Source organism: Phocoena sinus, chromosome 1 (genome assembly GCF_008692025.1).
Source record: "Phocoena sinus isolate mPhoSin1 chromosome 1, mPhoSin1.pri, whole genome shotgun sequence".
NCBI lineage: Eukaryota > Metazoa > Chordata > Mammalia > Artiodactyla > Phocoenidae > Phocoena > Phocoena sinus.
The window spans coordinates 101,851,838-101,867,556 of record NC_045763.1 but is presented as its reverse complement, the minus strand read 5'-3'; the positions used below and the strand labels follow the sequence as shown (position 1 = coordinate 101,867,556).

General features: G+C 52.9%; 1 protein-coding gene across 4 annotated transcripts in view; it reads left to right on the top strand.

Annotated features, from left to right (window-relative positions):
- Positions 1-15,719, top strand: part of SYT6 (synaptotagmin 6) — a 56,704-nt gene that overhangs the window by 30,025 nt on the left and 10,960 nt on the right. For all 4 annotated transcript variants that reach the window (XM_032650578.1, XM_032650586.1, XM_032650580.1 and 1 more), the window contains one exon: positions 15,162-15,282. In XM_032650578.1, the coding sequence (XP_032506469.1) occupies positions 15,162-15,282 (121 nt within the window). The remainder of the gene's footprint in view (positions 1-15,161; positions 15,283-15,719) is intronic.

The following is a 15,719-nucleotide window of genomic DNA, read 5'->3' as shown; positions in this document are numbered from 1 at the left end:
GAGCAGACTCACACTTGCCTGGAAGCATTCTAGCAGCTATGCGAGAGGGAAGCCTAGTCACAGGGTTCTGTGTCCATGAAATAAGTATAAACCAGATGCTTGGGGAAAACAAAGCTACCCCCTGCTCCTGGGCCCAGAGAGAATAATGAACAGCATTGCGGGGCCAGTTCAGAGCCTGGTCTTTGAACTCCAAAACCTTATGAACACCTCTAAGCTTCAGTTTCTTCAAAGGGGGTGGAGGTAATCATAAGACCTAGTTCATGAATTTGCTATGACATGTAAATGAGGTTCTTAAAGACACAGACCTACCAGAGAATGGACTTGAGGATATGGGGAGGGGGAAGGGTAAGCTGTGACAAAGTGAGAGAGTGGCATGGACATATATACACTACCAAACGTAAGATAGATAGTGGGAAGCAGCTGCATAGCACAGGGAGATCAGCTCAGTGCTTTGTGACCACCTAGAGGCGGGGGATAGGGAGGGTGGGAGGGAGGGAGACGGAAGAGGGAAGAGATATGGGGATATATGTATATGTATAGCTGATTCGCTTTGTTATAAAGCAGAAACTAACACATCATTGTACAGCAATTATACTCCAATAAAGATGTTAAAAAAAAAGATTTATAAAAACAAGTAACTGAGATAACAGACGTAAAGCACTGACACACACTGCTTCACCAGGGCTCCAGAAGCATTAGAGGAAACCAGAACACTGGCTAGTGAAGGTAGCGGATATGACCCCCGAGGACAACCTTTCAGAAAACCAAGCTGGTTTGGCACGGTGGTTGAGCGAGTGGCCCTGTGGTCCGGCTGCGTGGGTTTGAGCCACATCTCCCTCCTCTTTAGCAAAGTGGGCTGGTTAATATCTTTGTGAATATCTCTGGTGCTTGCTGTCCTCATCTGTAAAATATGGCCAAGAGTAACCCCTAATCTATAAACACAGAGCTCTTAGCCACGTGCCCAGCACACCGCGAGTGCTTGATGAGTGTGAGCTACGAGTGGGACCTTGAAGGCTCTTCCCTTGTAATCATCCTCACCGTGGTGGAGGTTAGCAGTCTCTGGAGTCCAGGGCTCTCGACTTTCCACTGCTGCCCCTTGGGGTCTTGTTTATTTGCATGTCCCCTGTAGCCCTTAACCCTGGCCTTCACCTGTAGGTACTCAATTCATACATGTGGAATGAAACTGGAAAGTGAAAGAAGGGGATTCCAAAGTGGTTTAGGGGTTAAAAAACTCCATCTAGCATCAACTGGGCCGCCCAGGCTTTCAAAGCCTCTGTTTTCTGATCTGTAAAACGAGAAGGGATCTTTGTAATATCCAAAGACCCTTGAGCTCTTATACTGATTATCACAGAGAGGTCTTTACTCTCAAACTGCTAATTGCAGTAGTTGCAGAAGGTGCTTGGCTAGGAATTCTATAAAGAGACCCACTTCCCACCTTAGTCTCTAAGAAGGGCGTGGGCCAAAACAGAGTGGCGGGTGCTCTGCAGAGCCGTGGGGTGCGTGGTTGGCGGTGAACGCAGGTCCCGGAATCTGTGATTTCGCATTGCCTGGCCTGGCAGGAAGGGGCCCGGATCAGCCTAAGAAAGGCTTACCACCTTGAGGACAGGTGGCCTCACTGCTGCAGACAGGAGATGGTGCTGTCTGGCGTGAGAGCAGAGGCAGGTGGAGGTGGGGGGAGAGGAGGAGCTGAGAGAGGACGGCAAGGAAAGCCAGGCTGCATCTTGCGTAAGGAGCCTGAGAGGTGGGCCTGAGAGATGGGGGTGTCCAGGGAGTAGCAGGCCCCCGGTCAGCAGCAGTCACCACGAAGGGGCCTGGGCGTTTGAGGAAGTGTATGAAGAGCCTGCTCTGCACTAGACCCCCCGTGCGAGCGGTTTAAGTGCACACATTCGTTCATCTTCACGGTTAAGCCCATTTTACAGATGAGAAGGTGAGGTCATCTGGTACAACGCTTTCATTTTACAGCTGAGGAAACCGCAGCTCAGGGAGGCCCAATGACGCACCCTAGATCACTTGGCCAACCGTCAGCAGAGCTGGGATTTGAACCTAGGCCTCCTGGCTCTAAGTTCAATGTTACCCCTAAGTTTATCCTGTTGCTGGGGACACCTGAGCTGGTGCCTGGAGCCCAAGAAGACCCACAGGTGTCCTTCCCTAACCCCACTTATTGAAGATGCTTCTGGGTGGGGAAGCCCAGGGCTGGGAGAAAAGAATGAGGCAGGCTGCTAGCCAGCACAGCTTCCCATGGGCCTTGAAGTCAGGAGCTGTGGCCTCTGAAACCCAGGCCAGAAGATGTCCTCGTTCCCACCCTCTATCCAGGGACGTGCCCAGGGCAGCTGCCCCTTTTCCTCTTCCTGACTCAGATGTCCACAGAGCACACCTGGCCCTTCAGCCCACCAGGTGGGCTTTGGATAGCACATCCATTGGGTGCAGGGCCACCACCTGCCCCAATATGGCAGGAGAATGATTGTATGCTCGCTGCACGTAAATTTTGATCTTTTTACTAGCAGCTGGCAAAGTCTTCCCTGTGGTTTCCTCATATGCCTCCAAATCAGGGGCTTAGAGCAGCTGCCCAATAGGGAACCACCTTGAGGATGGCTGATGCTCGTTGTCAGAGAGGGTTAGACAAGTTCAATAGCGTTCACGGTTATGCAGCTGGAACGGAGTAGAGTAGGGATTTGAACCCTGGGTTCTGCCCCAAACCCCACGCATCCCCCACTGGGGCTGTTTTGTAGCAGAATTGTGATGTCCTCCCCTCTGGTTAGATGAAGAGCCAAGACCTCAGCGTCCCACCAACCCCCCAGCTGAGAGTTCTTTGTTGATGACTATTGTGGGTCTGGATGAGGGCCACTGAAATGCCTGGAAACTTGAGAAGGCCAAGGACACTGGAATTCCCAGCTTTGGAGAAGGGAAGGCAGTCAAAACTGATACTGTCTTCAAGACTGTGAAGGCATAATGTCTGCGTTATGATGAAACAGCAGGTGGGAGCTAGGAGGGAAGGGTGTAAGTAACCTGGGAGGCACTGGGATGCACGTCAAGGAGAATTTCCTGAGTTCCAGGATGATGGAACACTGCGAAAGGTGTGAGTGAGATGTCTTTAAAAAAGGCCTCATTTGTTGAGTTTAATGTAGTCCTGCTTGGAAGCTAGGATTGGATGAGTTGACCAGTCACTCGTGGTCTCTTGCTGCCTAGTGGCATGTGGAGCTGTCTTGCACCGATCCACAAAGATCCCACACCAAGGGAGTGAATTCCAAGATATGATGCTTGCCACTCTCCCAGGAGGCCCACAGGGACTGTAGACCATCCCCTCGCCCCACCTTAAGACCTGAGGAAGCCGGAAAACAAAAGTGAGGAAAATAACTCCAACTTTGCAGGACACAGAGGGAAACACTTTACCTGCCCAAAATTTCTTCATGAAGGGTTTCCTCCTCCCAGACCTGGTGTCTGCACCCCAGAGAAGTTCAGGTGGGAAGATCCATGCAGAGAGAGCACAGGGTCCTTCCACTGCTGGCCCGGCTTCCTCCTCTCCCAGTCTTCTTGCATGAGGCAGTGTCCACTGGAGCAACTTAGCACTGGGTGAGATGATGACATGTAGGTGCATTTCATGAGGAACGACTGACTGAGGATGCCGGCACTGTCTGCTTGAAGTGAGCAGGAGATGGATCCCCTCACATCACACACTTGTCCCCTTTCAAGAGGAAGCAGACTGGGGCAGCCAGAGAGAAGCAATGACTCTGAGTCTCAGAGCCTTCCTCTTTAGGGCTTCTTGCTTCCAGAACACTGAAAAATTTTGCTTTCAAAACCCACATGGGAGGGACTTCCCTGGTGGTGCAGTGGTTAAGAATCCCCCTGCCAATGCAGGGCACACGGGTTCAAGCCCTGGTCCGGGAAGATCTCACATGCCACGGAGCAGCTGGGCCCATGCACCACAACTACGGAGCCTGCGCTCTACAGCCTGTGAGCCACAACTACGGAGGCCACATGCCACAACTACTGAAGCCCGTGCGCCTAGAGCCCGTGCTCCTCAACAAGAGAAGCCACCGAGATGAGAAGTCCGCATACCGCAACAGAGTAGCCCCTGCTTGCCGCAACTAGAGAAAGCCTGCACGCAGCAACAAAGACCCAACGCAGCCAAAAATAAACAAATAAATGTATTAAAGAAAAAAAAAAACCCGCACGTGTCCTTAGCCCACCTGATCCTCAATAACCAGGAGCAGAAGGTAGGTGGAGTGGAGCACAATTCCAGAGGAGGCTGGGTGGCATGAAGGAGGAGAACAAGGCCTCAGAGTCAGCAGACGGGAGTCCAAATCCAGACCTGGTCGATCACTCTGAGACCCTAGGTGTGATTACTTAACCTCTGTGATCCTCAATATGGCAATAATTGTGGGTTCCTGCCAGGAATGTTGTATGAACGAAATGAATTAAGTACAGTATGGTAAGTACCCAGCATGGTCTCTACAAACAAGCAGATGCTCCATATGTGTCAGTCCCCTTCTCTCTTGACTTTGGCTTTGATCACGAAAATAAGGAGACAAAGTGGAAGCAACGTCAAAACCCCGGCCAGAGTGTGCGTGGTCAACTGGTTCTTCTAACTCCGCGAGGCAATGGTTCTCAGCCCCTAAGAATTCCCTACAGGGCTTGTTAAAATATGGAGTGCCAGGTCCCACCCCCTGTGAGGGTGGGCCCAATAATTTGCATTGCTGGCAAGTTCCAAGTTCTGCTGCTGTGTCAGACCTTTTTAGAGCGCTATCCAGTTTTCTTAAACCATCTAAATCTGGGTGAGGCCCCTTCTTGCTAAAACTCGGCTCTGCGGCGTGCCTGAAGCGCGTAGGGAAAAAGTGGAGGGTGACGGTGAGCAAGCACTCCAGGTGGATCAGCGTGGCTTTGATCCATCGGAACTTTGCACCTAAAAAAGGAGAAGAGGCCCTTCTATGATCCTAACTTTTGCTTGGCAACACTGATATTGAATGACTTTCGTCATACTCCATGTCACAGAGGCTCTAACAGGGTCTTGTTCAGGGCAGCCTCGGAATCTCCTCGTTTGCCTTACGTTACAAACCGAGCATACAGAAGAATCACCTGGGAAGCCTGTCAATCATTCGCACATGTAGGTCCCACCCTCAGAGATCCTGACTCTGTAGACCTGGGGCGCAGCTCAGGAGTCAAGTCCCCACCTCCCCAAGTGAGTCCAACTCAGGAGACCTCCAGACCACACCCTGAGCAACAACTTATGAGGCTCCACCCTGAGCTGTCACCCACGTGGACACTGCCGGACAGACCCGAGGCTGAGGTTATGCAAGGGCCCACACCCATCCTTTTCACCGCCTTCTAACCAGGTGCACCCCACGAAGCTGAGTTGCTCATCAATTCAACAAATACTGGTGAGCCTGTGTTATTTATTTACCAGGCACTGTGCTCAGTCCCGGGAATATAGTGGTGAGTAAAATACGGGACAGGGACCAGGGTAAGGTAAGCCAGGCACCAAGAGGGCAGAATGTATGGAAGCATTCGCTCTTGGAGGCATGCGTGAGTGAAGCTAAGAATGAGGGCCTCCACCGCCTTTGCTTTTGCACCCTGGGCACTTTGGTTTAATCTGCCCTAGTTCTGGCCCTGGTAAAACAGATCCAGTCCCTGTCCTTTGGGAACACACAGTCTAGAGCAGGGGCTGTGGCTTTGGAGGAAGCGGCCTGAAGGATGAGAGGACACCTGCCATATGAAGAGTTGTGAAAAGAATGATCAAGCAGAGGGAGATGAATGTGCAAAGTCCCGGCGGAGGGGGGGGGGGGCACAGTTGAGGAGCTGAAAGAGCCTGAGGGGCTAATGCGTAGTGAGGAGGGCTGAGGCAGGGGGAGGGGGAAGGGTTGGGCCCTGATCATGTAGGGCCCTATAGGTCTTGGGAAGGGTTTTGGGCTTTTATTCTACCACAGGGGGAAGCCACTGGAGGGTTTCAAACAGAGGAGTGGCGTGGTCCATCTTACAGTTTTGGAAGTGCTTTCTGGCTGCTGTACGGAAAGTGGGGCAGGAGAACAAAGGGAAGCAGGGGGCCTGTTAGGAGGCTGTGGCATGTGAGCAAATGAGAGGGGATTTTGCCCTCTGTGTGGCACTGGAGGCGGAGAGAGGTGGGTAGACTCAAGATTGAATTGAGAAAGAATTGACAGGGCTTGGTGTTGAACTAAGTGCAAAGGAGCAAGGAGGGCAGGCATCTATGACGAGGTCTTGTTTCTGCCTGGAGAAACTGGATGGATGGAGGGGCCATTTCCTGAGTTGGAGAAAACAAGAGGAAAATGTAAACAGAAGAAGCTCAGAGTTCACCCTGAGCATCTGAGAAGTTTGAATTTCTGTGAGATGTCCAGGATGGGATGTCATGTTGGACATACGAGGCTGGCGTCTAGAGGAGAGGTCGGTGAAGGCGCCGTAAATTCGGGGGTCACGAGCATGGAGATGGGTGTTAACGTTGTGGGTGAGTGAGGAGAGAATGAGTGTTTAGAACCCACTGCTTAGCGGTAGGGACAGGAGGAGGATCCAGCAGGGACTGGAAGGTAGCTGCAGAGGCGGGAGGAGAACTGAATGAAGAGAATGCTTTAAGAGCAGCATGGGCAACTCCATGAAAGGCTGCAAAGAGGGTCTTCGGAGAACAGCCTCATCACAGCAAGACCCAGAGGTCTGGAGCATCTGGAGACAGGTGAAAACCTAAACCTTCAGGTCAGCGAAGATATGAAGAAGCTAAAGCCCCCATCACCGGTGGTTCAAGCACGTGCCCTCATCTGGCAGCAAAGCCCTGCCCGTTGACATCCCTGGGGCACCTGTTTGCAGAAATGTTCCTCCGCTGTCCCAGGAGACTTGCCCCACTGGGACCAGGGCAGCTTCCCTCCTGCTGAGAGCCCTGCGGCCACAGCCCTGCTCAGGCAGAGAGCAGATCACTCACCACTGAGTTGCCCGCCCTTTCTGGGGGAAACTGAGAGCTGTTTGACAGACATGCAGCAGCACAACTTGAGGCAAGAAATGCAGACAGATTCTCATCATTAAGTTCATTAACGTGCCATTAACTCCTCTCTGTCATCAGTGAAGATGCCCGTGGATGGACCAGAGCGGAGGTGAACTCTTCAACCCTGGTCTCTCACAGACAAGCACCCATGGTGCAAACTTTTCCACTTGACCAGGCATTGCCTCCATCTCTTCTAGAACTTCCCCAAACTCTGCTCTCCTCAGACTCCTTCCAGCCCCTCATAGCTCCTCTCCCTCTCTACCCACTTTTTTTAAAAAGTCATTAGGAAGAGATCTGTACGTCCCAGTGTGATTCTGACTCATGGATATTTGCCCAAAGGTAATGGTGCGTGTGAAATGCTAAACCTCTTTTCAAGGGCAGGTTCACGAAGGAGAGGCTGTGAAAAAGTTTCCTAAATAAAACCATCTGTTTCCCTGAAGATGTTCAGATAGAGAAACATTTGTCTCCCACTGATGTGCTGTAGTGTCTCAAGGGGTCCCCCGGGACCAAACCCACCGCGAGAGTCTCCCTCACCTCCCCGCTCCCTGTGAGCTAGAGGGCCTCCTTCTCCATGGGCCGGGCTGGGTCCCAGGCTTTCAGTGTCCACAACACAGGCTGCAACCGGAGTGTATGGAGTTCGTTTAAGGCACCTCCATTCTGCTAGATCATTTATTCATAACGCTGCAATGCCCAGTGGGGCAGAAAACACTTGAGAGAAAAAGCAGGCACACAAGTCAGAAGAAATAGAAGCTGCCTCAGCTCCCAACAGGGAGCCCAAGCAGCACAACAAACACAGCCCGCCCTTCTACCCCGGCCACCCCCCGCATTGGGCATTCTCCCCAGCCCTGCAAGCCCAGACCCGAGGCGGAGCAGGGAACAGCCCGGGGCTCACAGCCGGAACCCCCATCTGGCACCCCAGGAGAAGCACCCACCCCCTCCGCTCCCCTCCCCCAGCAGAGAGTTGATTCAGCCATGCGGGCACGCACGGGGCAGCCGGGGTGCCAGTCTCCACCCTCCTCCACTGCATCCCCTTCGGCCAGTGGGTCACCAGATCCCGCTGATTTCTTCCCAGATGTGCCTTGCCGGCCTTCAAGGCGTTTGTAACTCCTTTCCGCTAGGCCATTAGACCCAGGGGCCACGGGAGACACCCCAAGTCTGACCAGAAGAGTGAGAGGAGGTGACCCAAGAGGAGGGAACAGGACAGCTGGGCTGGAAAGAGGAGTGTTGTCCAGGACAGTCAGAGGGAGGGAGAGGTTATTTCAGGCAGTGGAAAGAACAGGGTGAAGACACGAAGGTACAAAAGAACCTGGAGGGTTTGGGAGGGGCGTTTATAGAAAGGCAAGATGCTGTAGTGCCTGAAACTGTGGGCTCTCGAGCCTGGCTGCCTGGGGTCACATCCCAGCTCTGCCATGTAGTAGCTGTGGGCTGGGCCAGAGGCACAGCCTCACTGCACATCAGGGTCCCCGTGGAGAAAATGCAGATAACCATAGGCTTTTGTGAAATTTATATAGCTCGGTACGTATGAGCACTTAGGACAGGACAGCCCACAATAGGGCACCTGGACCAGAATGGTTGGCAAGAAAGGCAAGGGCCAAATCATGAAGAAACCTGAATGCCACACGTTGCTGTGGGTAAGGGATTTTCAAGCTGACTCCTAGAAGCTCCAAGGAGGGGGTGAAGGGAGGAGCTCTGGGTGCTTTGTCTCTAAGCCACTTTTCATCCGTTGTATATATTTGGACTTCTAACAATGTTTCATTTGAAGAAGAGTTTTCCAGTTACAAAACAGGTATGGAATGGGGAGCCACTGAAGGATTCTGAGCAGGAGAACGACCCCCTGTTTATAGGAAGGAGGATAGATCAGAGGGGTCAGGGGGAGGGAGTCAGAAAGCTGGGAGGTCCAGGCAAGAGTTGGTGCAGGTCAGAGCTAAGGCAGTGCAGGCGGGAGGGGAAGAGAGGGCCTCGGAGTCTGCGGACTCTTAGGTGGCAGAACGGCATGGCGGGGTAACTGACTGGGTGTGGAGGCTGCAGGAGGGCAAGGAAGCTGGGATCCTTCTGGCATCTGCTCTTCCCCCGGCCATTCATTTTCTGCAAGCCTGCTGAGGTCCTCCTTTTCAGAGAGGAGAAAATGCAAACATCTTTCAGGGCCTCTGAAACCTGGGCCTGTCTCCCTAACCCGGGGCTCCCCAGCACAGCGCCTGTCAGCCACTCCCGTGGTGGTCCTCACTGTTCCCTCCTGGCAGGCCCCCTCCCCACCCCCTCAGGTCAGACCGGCTTCCCGACCCCTCTGTCTAAACTGCCCCACCCCCACCCCGCCATTCACTACCCTCTGTCCCAGCCCTGGTTCACCCAGCGCCTTCGGATACTCTCTTGCTTACTTTATTTTTGTCTCCCTCCTCCAGAATATAAGATCCTGGAGGGCTGGGACTCCGTCTGTCTCACCACTACTGTCTCCCCGTATTTGGGAACCTTTAGCAGGCGGGTGACGAATGAATGACACACGTGAAGATGGTCTCTGGTGTGGCGGTCTGGGTGGAGGGTGGTGCGGTGGGCTGAGAGGGAAATGGGGCAGAAGATACCTGCAGGGTCAAGGGCAAGCTGCTAGGTGTGGGCCCCGAGGCAGACACGGTGGGCCCTGCCCTGTTCACAGCCTTGTCTGGGCTCCTGTTGCCCACCCTGCGTCCACGTTGCCCTCTAGCCACGTGGGACCTCCGCGCCTGCCCCCTGTGTCTTTATGCACCTGCTGACCCCCTGCCTGGAATGTGCTTGCTTGTTTCTTCTGCCGTCAGCTCCTTTCACTCACCTCACCGGATCCTACCAAGCATCACCCCCTCTGGGAAGCCTACCCTGAAATCCCTCTTAGAGCTTATTCTTCCCTCCTCTACCTCCTACATCTGTCCACACTTCTCTTACAGTGCTCACTGATCAAGCCAGATACCACTGCTTACCCACGTGCCTTTCTCTCCCCTGCCCTCGCACCAAGACTGTGAACTCTTGATAACAATAGTCATTATAGTTATAATAATTATAATAGCAGCTAATGCTTCCTGAGTGCTTACTCTGTGCCAGGCGCTATGCTAAACGCTTTACACAAATTACCTCATTTAATCTTAACAGTCCTGAGAGGTAGATACTGTTATTAGCCCCATTTCACAGATTAGAAAACCAAGACCGTGAGAGGATTAAAGTAAGCCGCACTCCTCATCAATGTCAGAGCTGGAACCTGGACCCGGATCGGCCTGACCCCAAATCCATAGGCTCAACCATTCCTTCATCAAGCCAGTATTTCCTGAGCTCTTACTGTGAATCAGGCCCTGGGCTAGACGTGGGGGTTGATGATGAGTAACACCAAACCCTATCCCTGCTCCCAAAGAACCCACCGTCTAATGAAGACACAGCATTCATCATATAATCCCCACAATCAAGGTAAAGGTTACGGTCGTGGTGTGGGCTCTGAAGAGGTCTGGGGGGCTGTGGGAGCAGTCCCGGCATCCAGCCTCCACATCTGATTCACCTCTAACCCCGCTTCCAAGCCCCAGGCCTACACAGAGGCTCACTGGCCATTTCTTTACCCATTGGAGGCAAACTCGCTTCCACTCCATCTCTCTTCCAGCCCCCCAGCCCCAGGGTAACTTAACAGCACTTCCTGCCTAGTGCTTCAGAGATCCTTGTACCCTCCTGTGGCTTTTCTGAAAGTGTAGCGGATGCTTCTCTGCTGTTGATGGGAAATTCAGGCAAGCCACTTAATGATTAAGAGACTAGAAGTGTTCTCTAAGAGATGGGGAAGCGTCGTTCTTGTTTCGCTCAGCCTGGATTCCCAAGAGGGATGCTGAGGCATTGACGCCGCTCATTGCCTATTTAGGAGGAGGAAGGCTAGCCCTGGAGAAGAACAAAAAAACACTTGGGGGGCATTAGGAACGGAAGGAATGAGTGTCTTTGAATTTCAAAACAAAGTTGCTAGATACCTTGAGGTGGGTAATAAACAGACACCAGTTAAGCATCCTTGGGCCATCTCAGTTGATGATGCCTGACAATGGATTTTCCAGTTTGAATGCTTGGTTTTTATGGCTGGCAGGGACCTTAAGGCTACAACATCTAGTGCCACGCCCTCATTTTTACAGACCGAAGCCCAGAGATGTGAAATGATGAGCCCGACATCTCTGGGCTAGTTAGTGGTGGAGGGACTAACGCCTCCACAAGCAGTGACTTGTGGTTCACTGCTCTTTCCAGGACAGTCCACGGATAGGAATTCTTTTTCTATGCCTACGGCTGTGTGAGTGCATCAAGGAGAGAGAAGTGCTTTAATGAGCTGTTGCAGATGGGCAGCTGGGGACAGCAAGGGCAGTGTGGTGCAATAGATGGCCCTTTACAAATCTTCCTGCCCAGACGCCTGGATAGTGCAGCCAGGGGAGAGTGCTACCATAACGGGCGACAATGTAGCTGGACAGGCTGTATGCATGTAAGGACAGACTGCTCCAGGAGCCGACATCCTGGCTGAAGGCCTACCCCCTGCAAGCATTAGCCTAGACGCTTACCAGCTGCTACTGGGCTCAGACCCACGCTGTCAGCCCCTGGGTTAGCAGTCCAGAGGGGCAACTTGGATTCTGCTGCTTTCTGGACAGCAGTGACCTCCCCAGCACCAGGGAGCTCATTACCAGCCAGGGGCCCTATGGCGGCCTCCCCTGACAGAGGGTGAAGATGAAAGCAATAAGACACTGGCTGTTCTGCGGCCCCTGGTCACCCCTGGTTTTATTAAAGCCAAAGTCGCAAACATCCCTAATGAGGATAAAAGGCTGGCAAGGTGCACAGGATCTGAGGCTGAAAGCCCCTGAGAAAGGGGTTGGTGCTGAGAGAACCCAGGAAGGCCGCCCATGGGGTCAAGCTGGGCCTGGCTTTGCAGAGAGGAAGGTGGCGAACAGGAGATGCTGACTCTGTTTGCTTAGCTCCATCTATTTACTCAAAAGTAACCCATTTATTTTCCTTTATCAAATAACCCGTCCTCTCCTGCCTACATGTGCAGGGGAATTAAACCCCCCTTGATCCACGGAGCCAAGAGCAGCTATCTTGCCATCAGGTCCAGCGAGGCCCAATCACCCACGGCAGAAGGTCCTGGACTGGGCTTCGGGCCCTCCGGCCCCAGTTTCCTCTCTGCGTCCAAGTCATAGGGGGATATTGGCTCACTCCCTTTGCCTGTCCGGGCCCAACGATGGAGGGTGGAGCTCACTATTCAGTGCAGGGACCAGGATGGGGGTGGGGGTTCCAAACCTCGCTGCAGACTCGCACCACGAGTGCCCCCCAGCTGCCACAGTTCTACCACGAAAGGAGGGGGCCCGCTGGGTCGGTGCTGTCCCTAGAGGGAGCCATCCTTGAGGGCAGCCCATAGCACCCCAGGTGATTCCGTTCACCCTGAGGGATCTCCCACATCCCCAGGCAAGTCTCCCAAGCTCACAAACCAATCATCTCAGACTCCTGCGACAAGACAGCCTTCGAAGGCTCCAGAGTAGCCATGTGGGGAAACGGTGACAGCAGCCTTTTGTTCACCCCCCTCACAGGGGGGCCCTAGGAGCTTCCAGATTCCTCACCAGGGCCCTAACATGATCCGGGCGTGTGTGTAGCTCCTCTTGTACTATCGGGCACCCCTGAAGCTCAGCAGGTGTAAAGCAAAGCCCCTGCCCCTAAGGGGCCTCCAGTCCCTGGACGGCATGGGAGGGCCCAGCTGCAGCAAGGCAGGGACTCCGTAACACCTGTGAGCAGCTCAGGGACAGAAAGTGCTGCAGGGGTGTAGGGGAGATAATGCTCTGTGTGGGCTGGACCCTGGGCGAGGACCCCTGTGAGGGGCATGGCCCTGGGCCCTACAAGATGCATGGGATTGTCCAAGCAAAGATAAGAGGAGGAGCCATTTTGGCCAAAGGGACCAAAGATATACCAGCCAGTTGGAGCAGAGGGTTGGCATAGAGGAACAGAGAGAAATAATCAGGTGAGGAGGGAAGACAGGACCCAGTTGTTGAGGGTTCGGAATGCAAGCTGGGAAGATGGGCCTTGATTCCAGGAGCCGAACAAGGGGAGCCACTGAGAGCGTGCAAGCAGCAGCGCTGGCCTATGAAAGGCTTAACTTCACCAAATAGTCATTTCCTCCTGTGTGCAGTAGGGATACTAAGATCACCTACCTCACAGGGCTGTGGTGCGACTCGACAGAGATAATTTAGCAAAGGATTTGGCGCCTGGTACACATGCAATAACCTTGGTTCTTATTCCTGTTATTGAGTCTGAAAGGGTTTCTCTAAGTCTGGGCAGGATTGGAGAGTTACAAGGAAATAAAGGGAGCTGGGGACCTCTTTGTACCTCGGTGCCCCCGCCAGGGATGGAACATTCAGCCAGGTGCACTGCTGACCTGACCCCTGCTGCATGAGGGGACAGTCATACACCCACAGCACCTGTCACGGGCCACTTCCTGTGTCTCCCTGAGGGAGAGGGAGATCCTGATGCCTTCTTTTAATTGGTTACACCCCACTAAACATGGTGCCTCTAGCAGGTTCTCAGCAAATACAAACAGAAGAACAGGTGAAGTTGTGGTCTAAGGTCTAGAGGAGCCAGGGTTACCTTGAGGTGCTCCCTAGGTGGGCTGGGAGGGCGTTGCTCTCCTAAGGGTCGGAGTCCAGCTGTGTCTCCCACCAGCCACGCAAGCCTGGTTGGGACTTTACACCCAAGTTTAAACACTGAATTCTTCTCTGTGAGATGGAGGGAATAATGACAATGCACCCTGCCTTGCACAGTGGCTGTGAGCCTCAGAGGTGGAGCTGCCCATCACAGAAGAGCTTCGTGGGGCACAGGAGCTCGTGGGTGTTGGTCTTGGCTCTTGTGCTGGGGTGGGGTGGTGGGGGTAGCTCTCTCTACGCTGTGTCCAGCTCTGCCCCAGCCAGACACCACCCTTCCACCCCTCACACCCACCCCCAATACCCCCGCCCCCTCCACCTCTTCACCCAGGGAGCCGGGAGGATTCACCTGCTACTCCTGGGATTTGATTCACCAGCGGGTTAAAAAAGGACAAATCCTGGGCTAGGGAAAGGGTGGGTATCAGTGCCACCTAGGGGAGAGCATTGAGACCACAGGCTCTGGAAGGGGTGGCGGGTTATTCTCCAGGTGAGGCCAAGTATCAGGGGTCTCTTGGCATCCCCAGTAGAGGGTGATTCTTTGTGAGGAGAAGGGACAAGAACATTGAAGCCACCCTTGACTGCTCTCTTTCTCAAAAGTCACCTCCTCCAGGAGGCCTCCCCGGCTAGCCTGTCTAAAATTTCAACAACTGTGGTCTCACCCATGAGCATTTCATATCCTGTTTCCCTGCCTTATTTTTTTCTCCTTGATCCTTTTTACCAACTTACTTACCATCTTTCTTGTCCTTTGTCCTATTAAAATGTAAGCTCCGTTAGAGCAGCGATTTTTGTCTATTTTGTTCTTTTCCATATCTCCAGTACCCAGAGCAACACCTGGCACATAGCAGGTGCTCAATTACTACTTGTTGACTGACTGAGTGAACAAATGGATATCTGCATCTGAAATCAGAGCCAGCCCAAACCCCGACCTCCTCTTCTTCTACCCTGGGTCTGGGAGATTTAACAGAGGAAACACCTCCATGTCTTGGAGCCCCACGTCAGCCTCAGAGCCCGAGGGAGAGGTTTTGCAGTAACAGCACCCTCATCCACCAGGCGTGGCACAGGAAGAGGAGGCAGTCCAGCGGGGTGGGGAGAGGGCACCCCTGATGGCCAGAGTGGGTCTTGTACAGAATACTGTCATGACCCCAGGCCAGGCAGGGTGGGGAGTCAAGGGGTCCAGTGACTGAGAAGGGTAAGTTGGAGAATAGGGCTGGGCCCCAAAAGGCCTGATGGTCTGGAGGCTGCAGACAAAGAGCATAGGTAGGGCAGGTGAGGCCAAAGCAGGAGGGGGAGGACCAGGACCAGAGTCTGATTAGAGCTCAGAAGGAATACTGAAGGGGACAAATTCTGCTGAAGAGCCAGCGTTGTTATCATTGCCTTTTATACCCAGTTACTCTCAGCATAGAGGCCAGAACGTCAGGCCTTAAAGACATAGCACTCTCCCTCAGAGAGCCTTCTCCTGGGCTCCGGAGCGGCCCTGCAGCCGCACTGGAGCTGTGTGCCCCTCATCTGCCCTCTTGTCTGCTTCTTTGCAGGAAAGCGTGGATTTGGGAGAGATCATGTTCTCCCTCTGCTACCTGCCCACAGCAGGCAGGCTCACCCTCACTGTGATCAAATGTCGGAACCTCAAGGCGATGGACATCACAGGCTACTCAGGTACCTCTCCTACCCGAGTGCTTGCCAAGTGGCCTCCCAGCAGCCTAGATATTAGGATGTGGAAAGATGTTCAGAGAGAAGGGGGAAGAAATGTCAGTATTCTTCGAACAGGAGCACAGCCCTGCAGGCAAATTGTCTGGCTTTGAATTCCAGTTCTGCCACTTCCTTGTGGTGTAATGCTTTGGTTTCCTGATCTGGAAAAAAAAAAAAAACAAAAAACTTATACAGGTTGCTTTAAGGATAAACGAGTTAATTCAAGTAAATGCTTAGAAATGTGCCAGATACATAATAAGCAGTCAGTAGATATTGGCTATTACTATCATTCTTTCTCTTTGAGGATGGAGAGAATAAGAAGCAAATAAATAGGTGAAAAAAATTAAGGAACATCTTTCTAGTTTGTGTGAGGCCTCAGGACTTCCAAGGGTTATGTCAAGTTT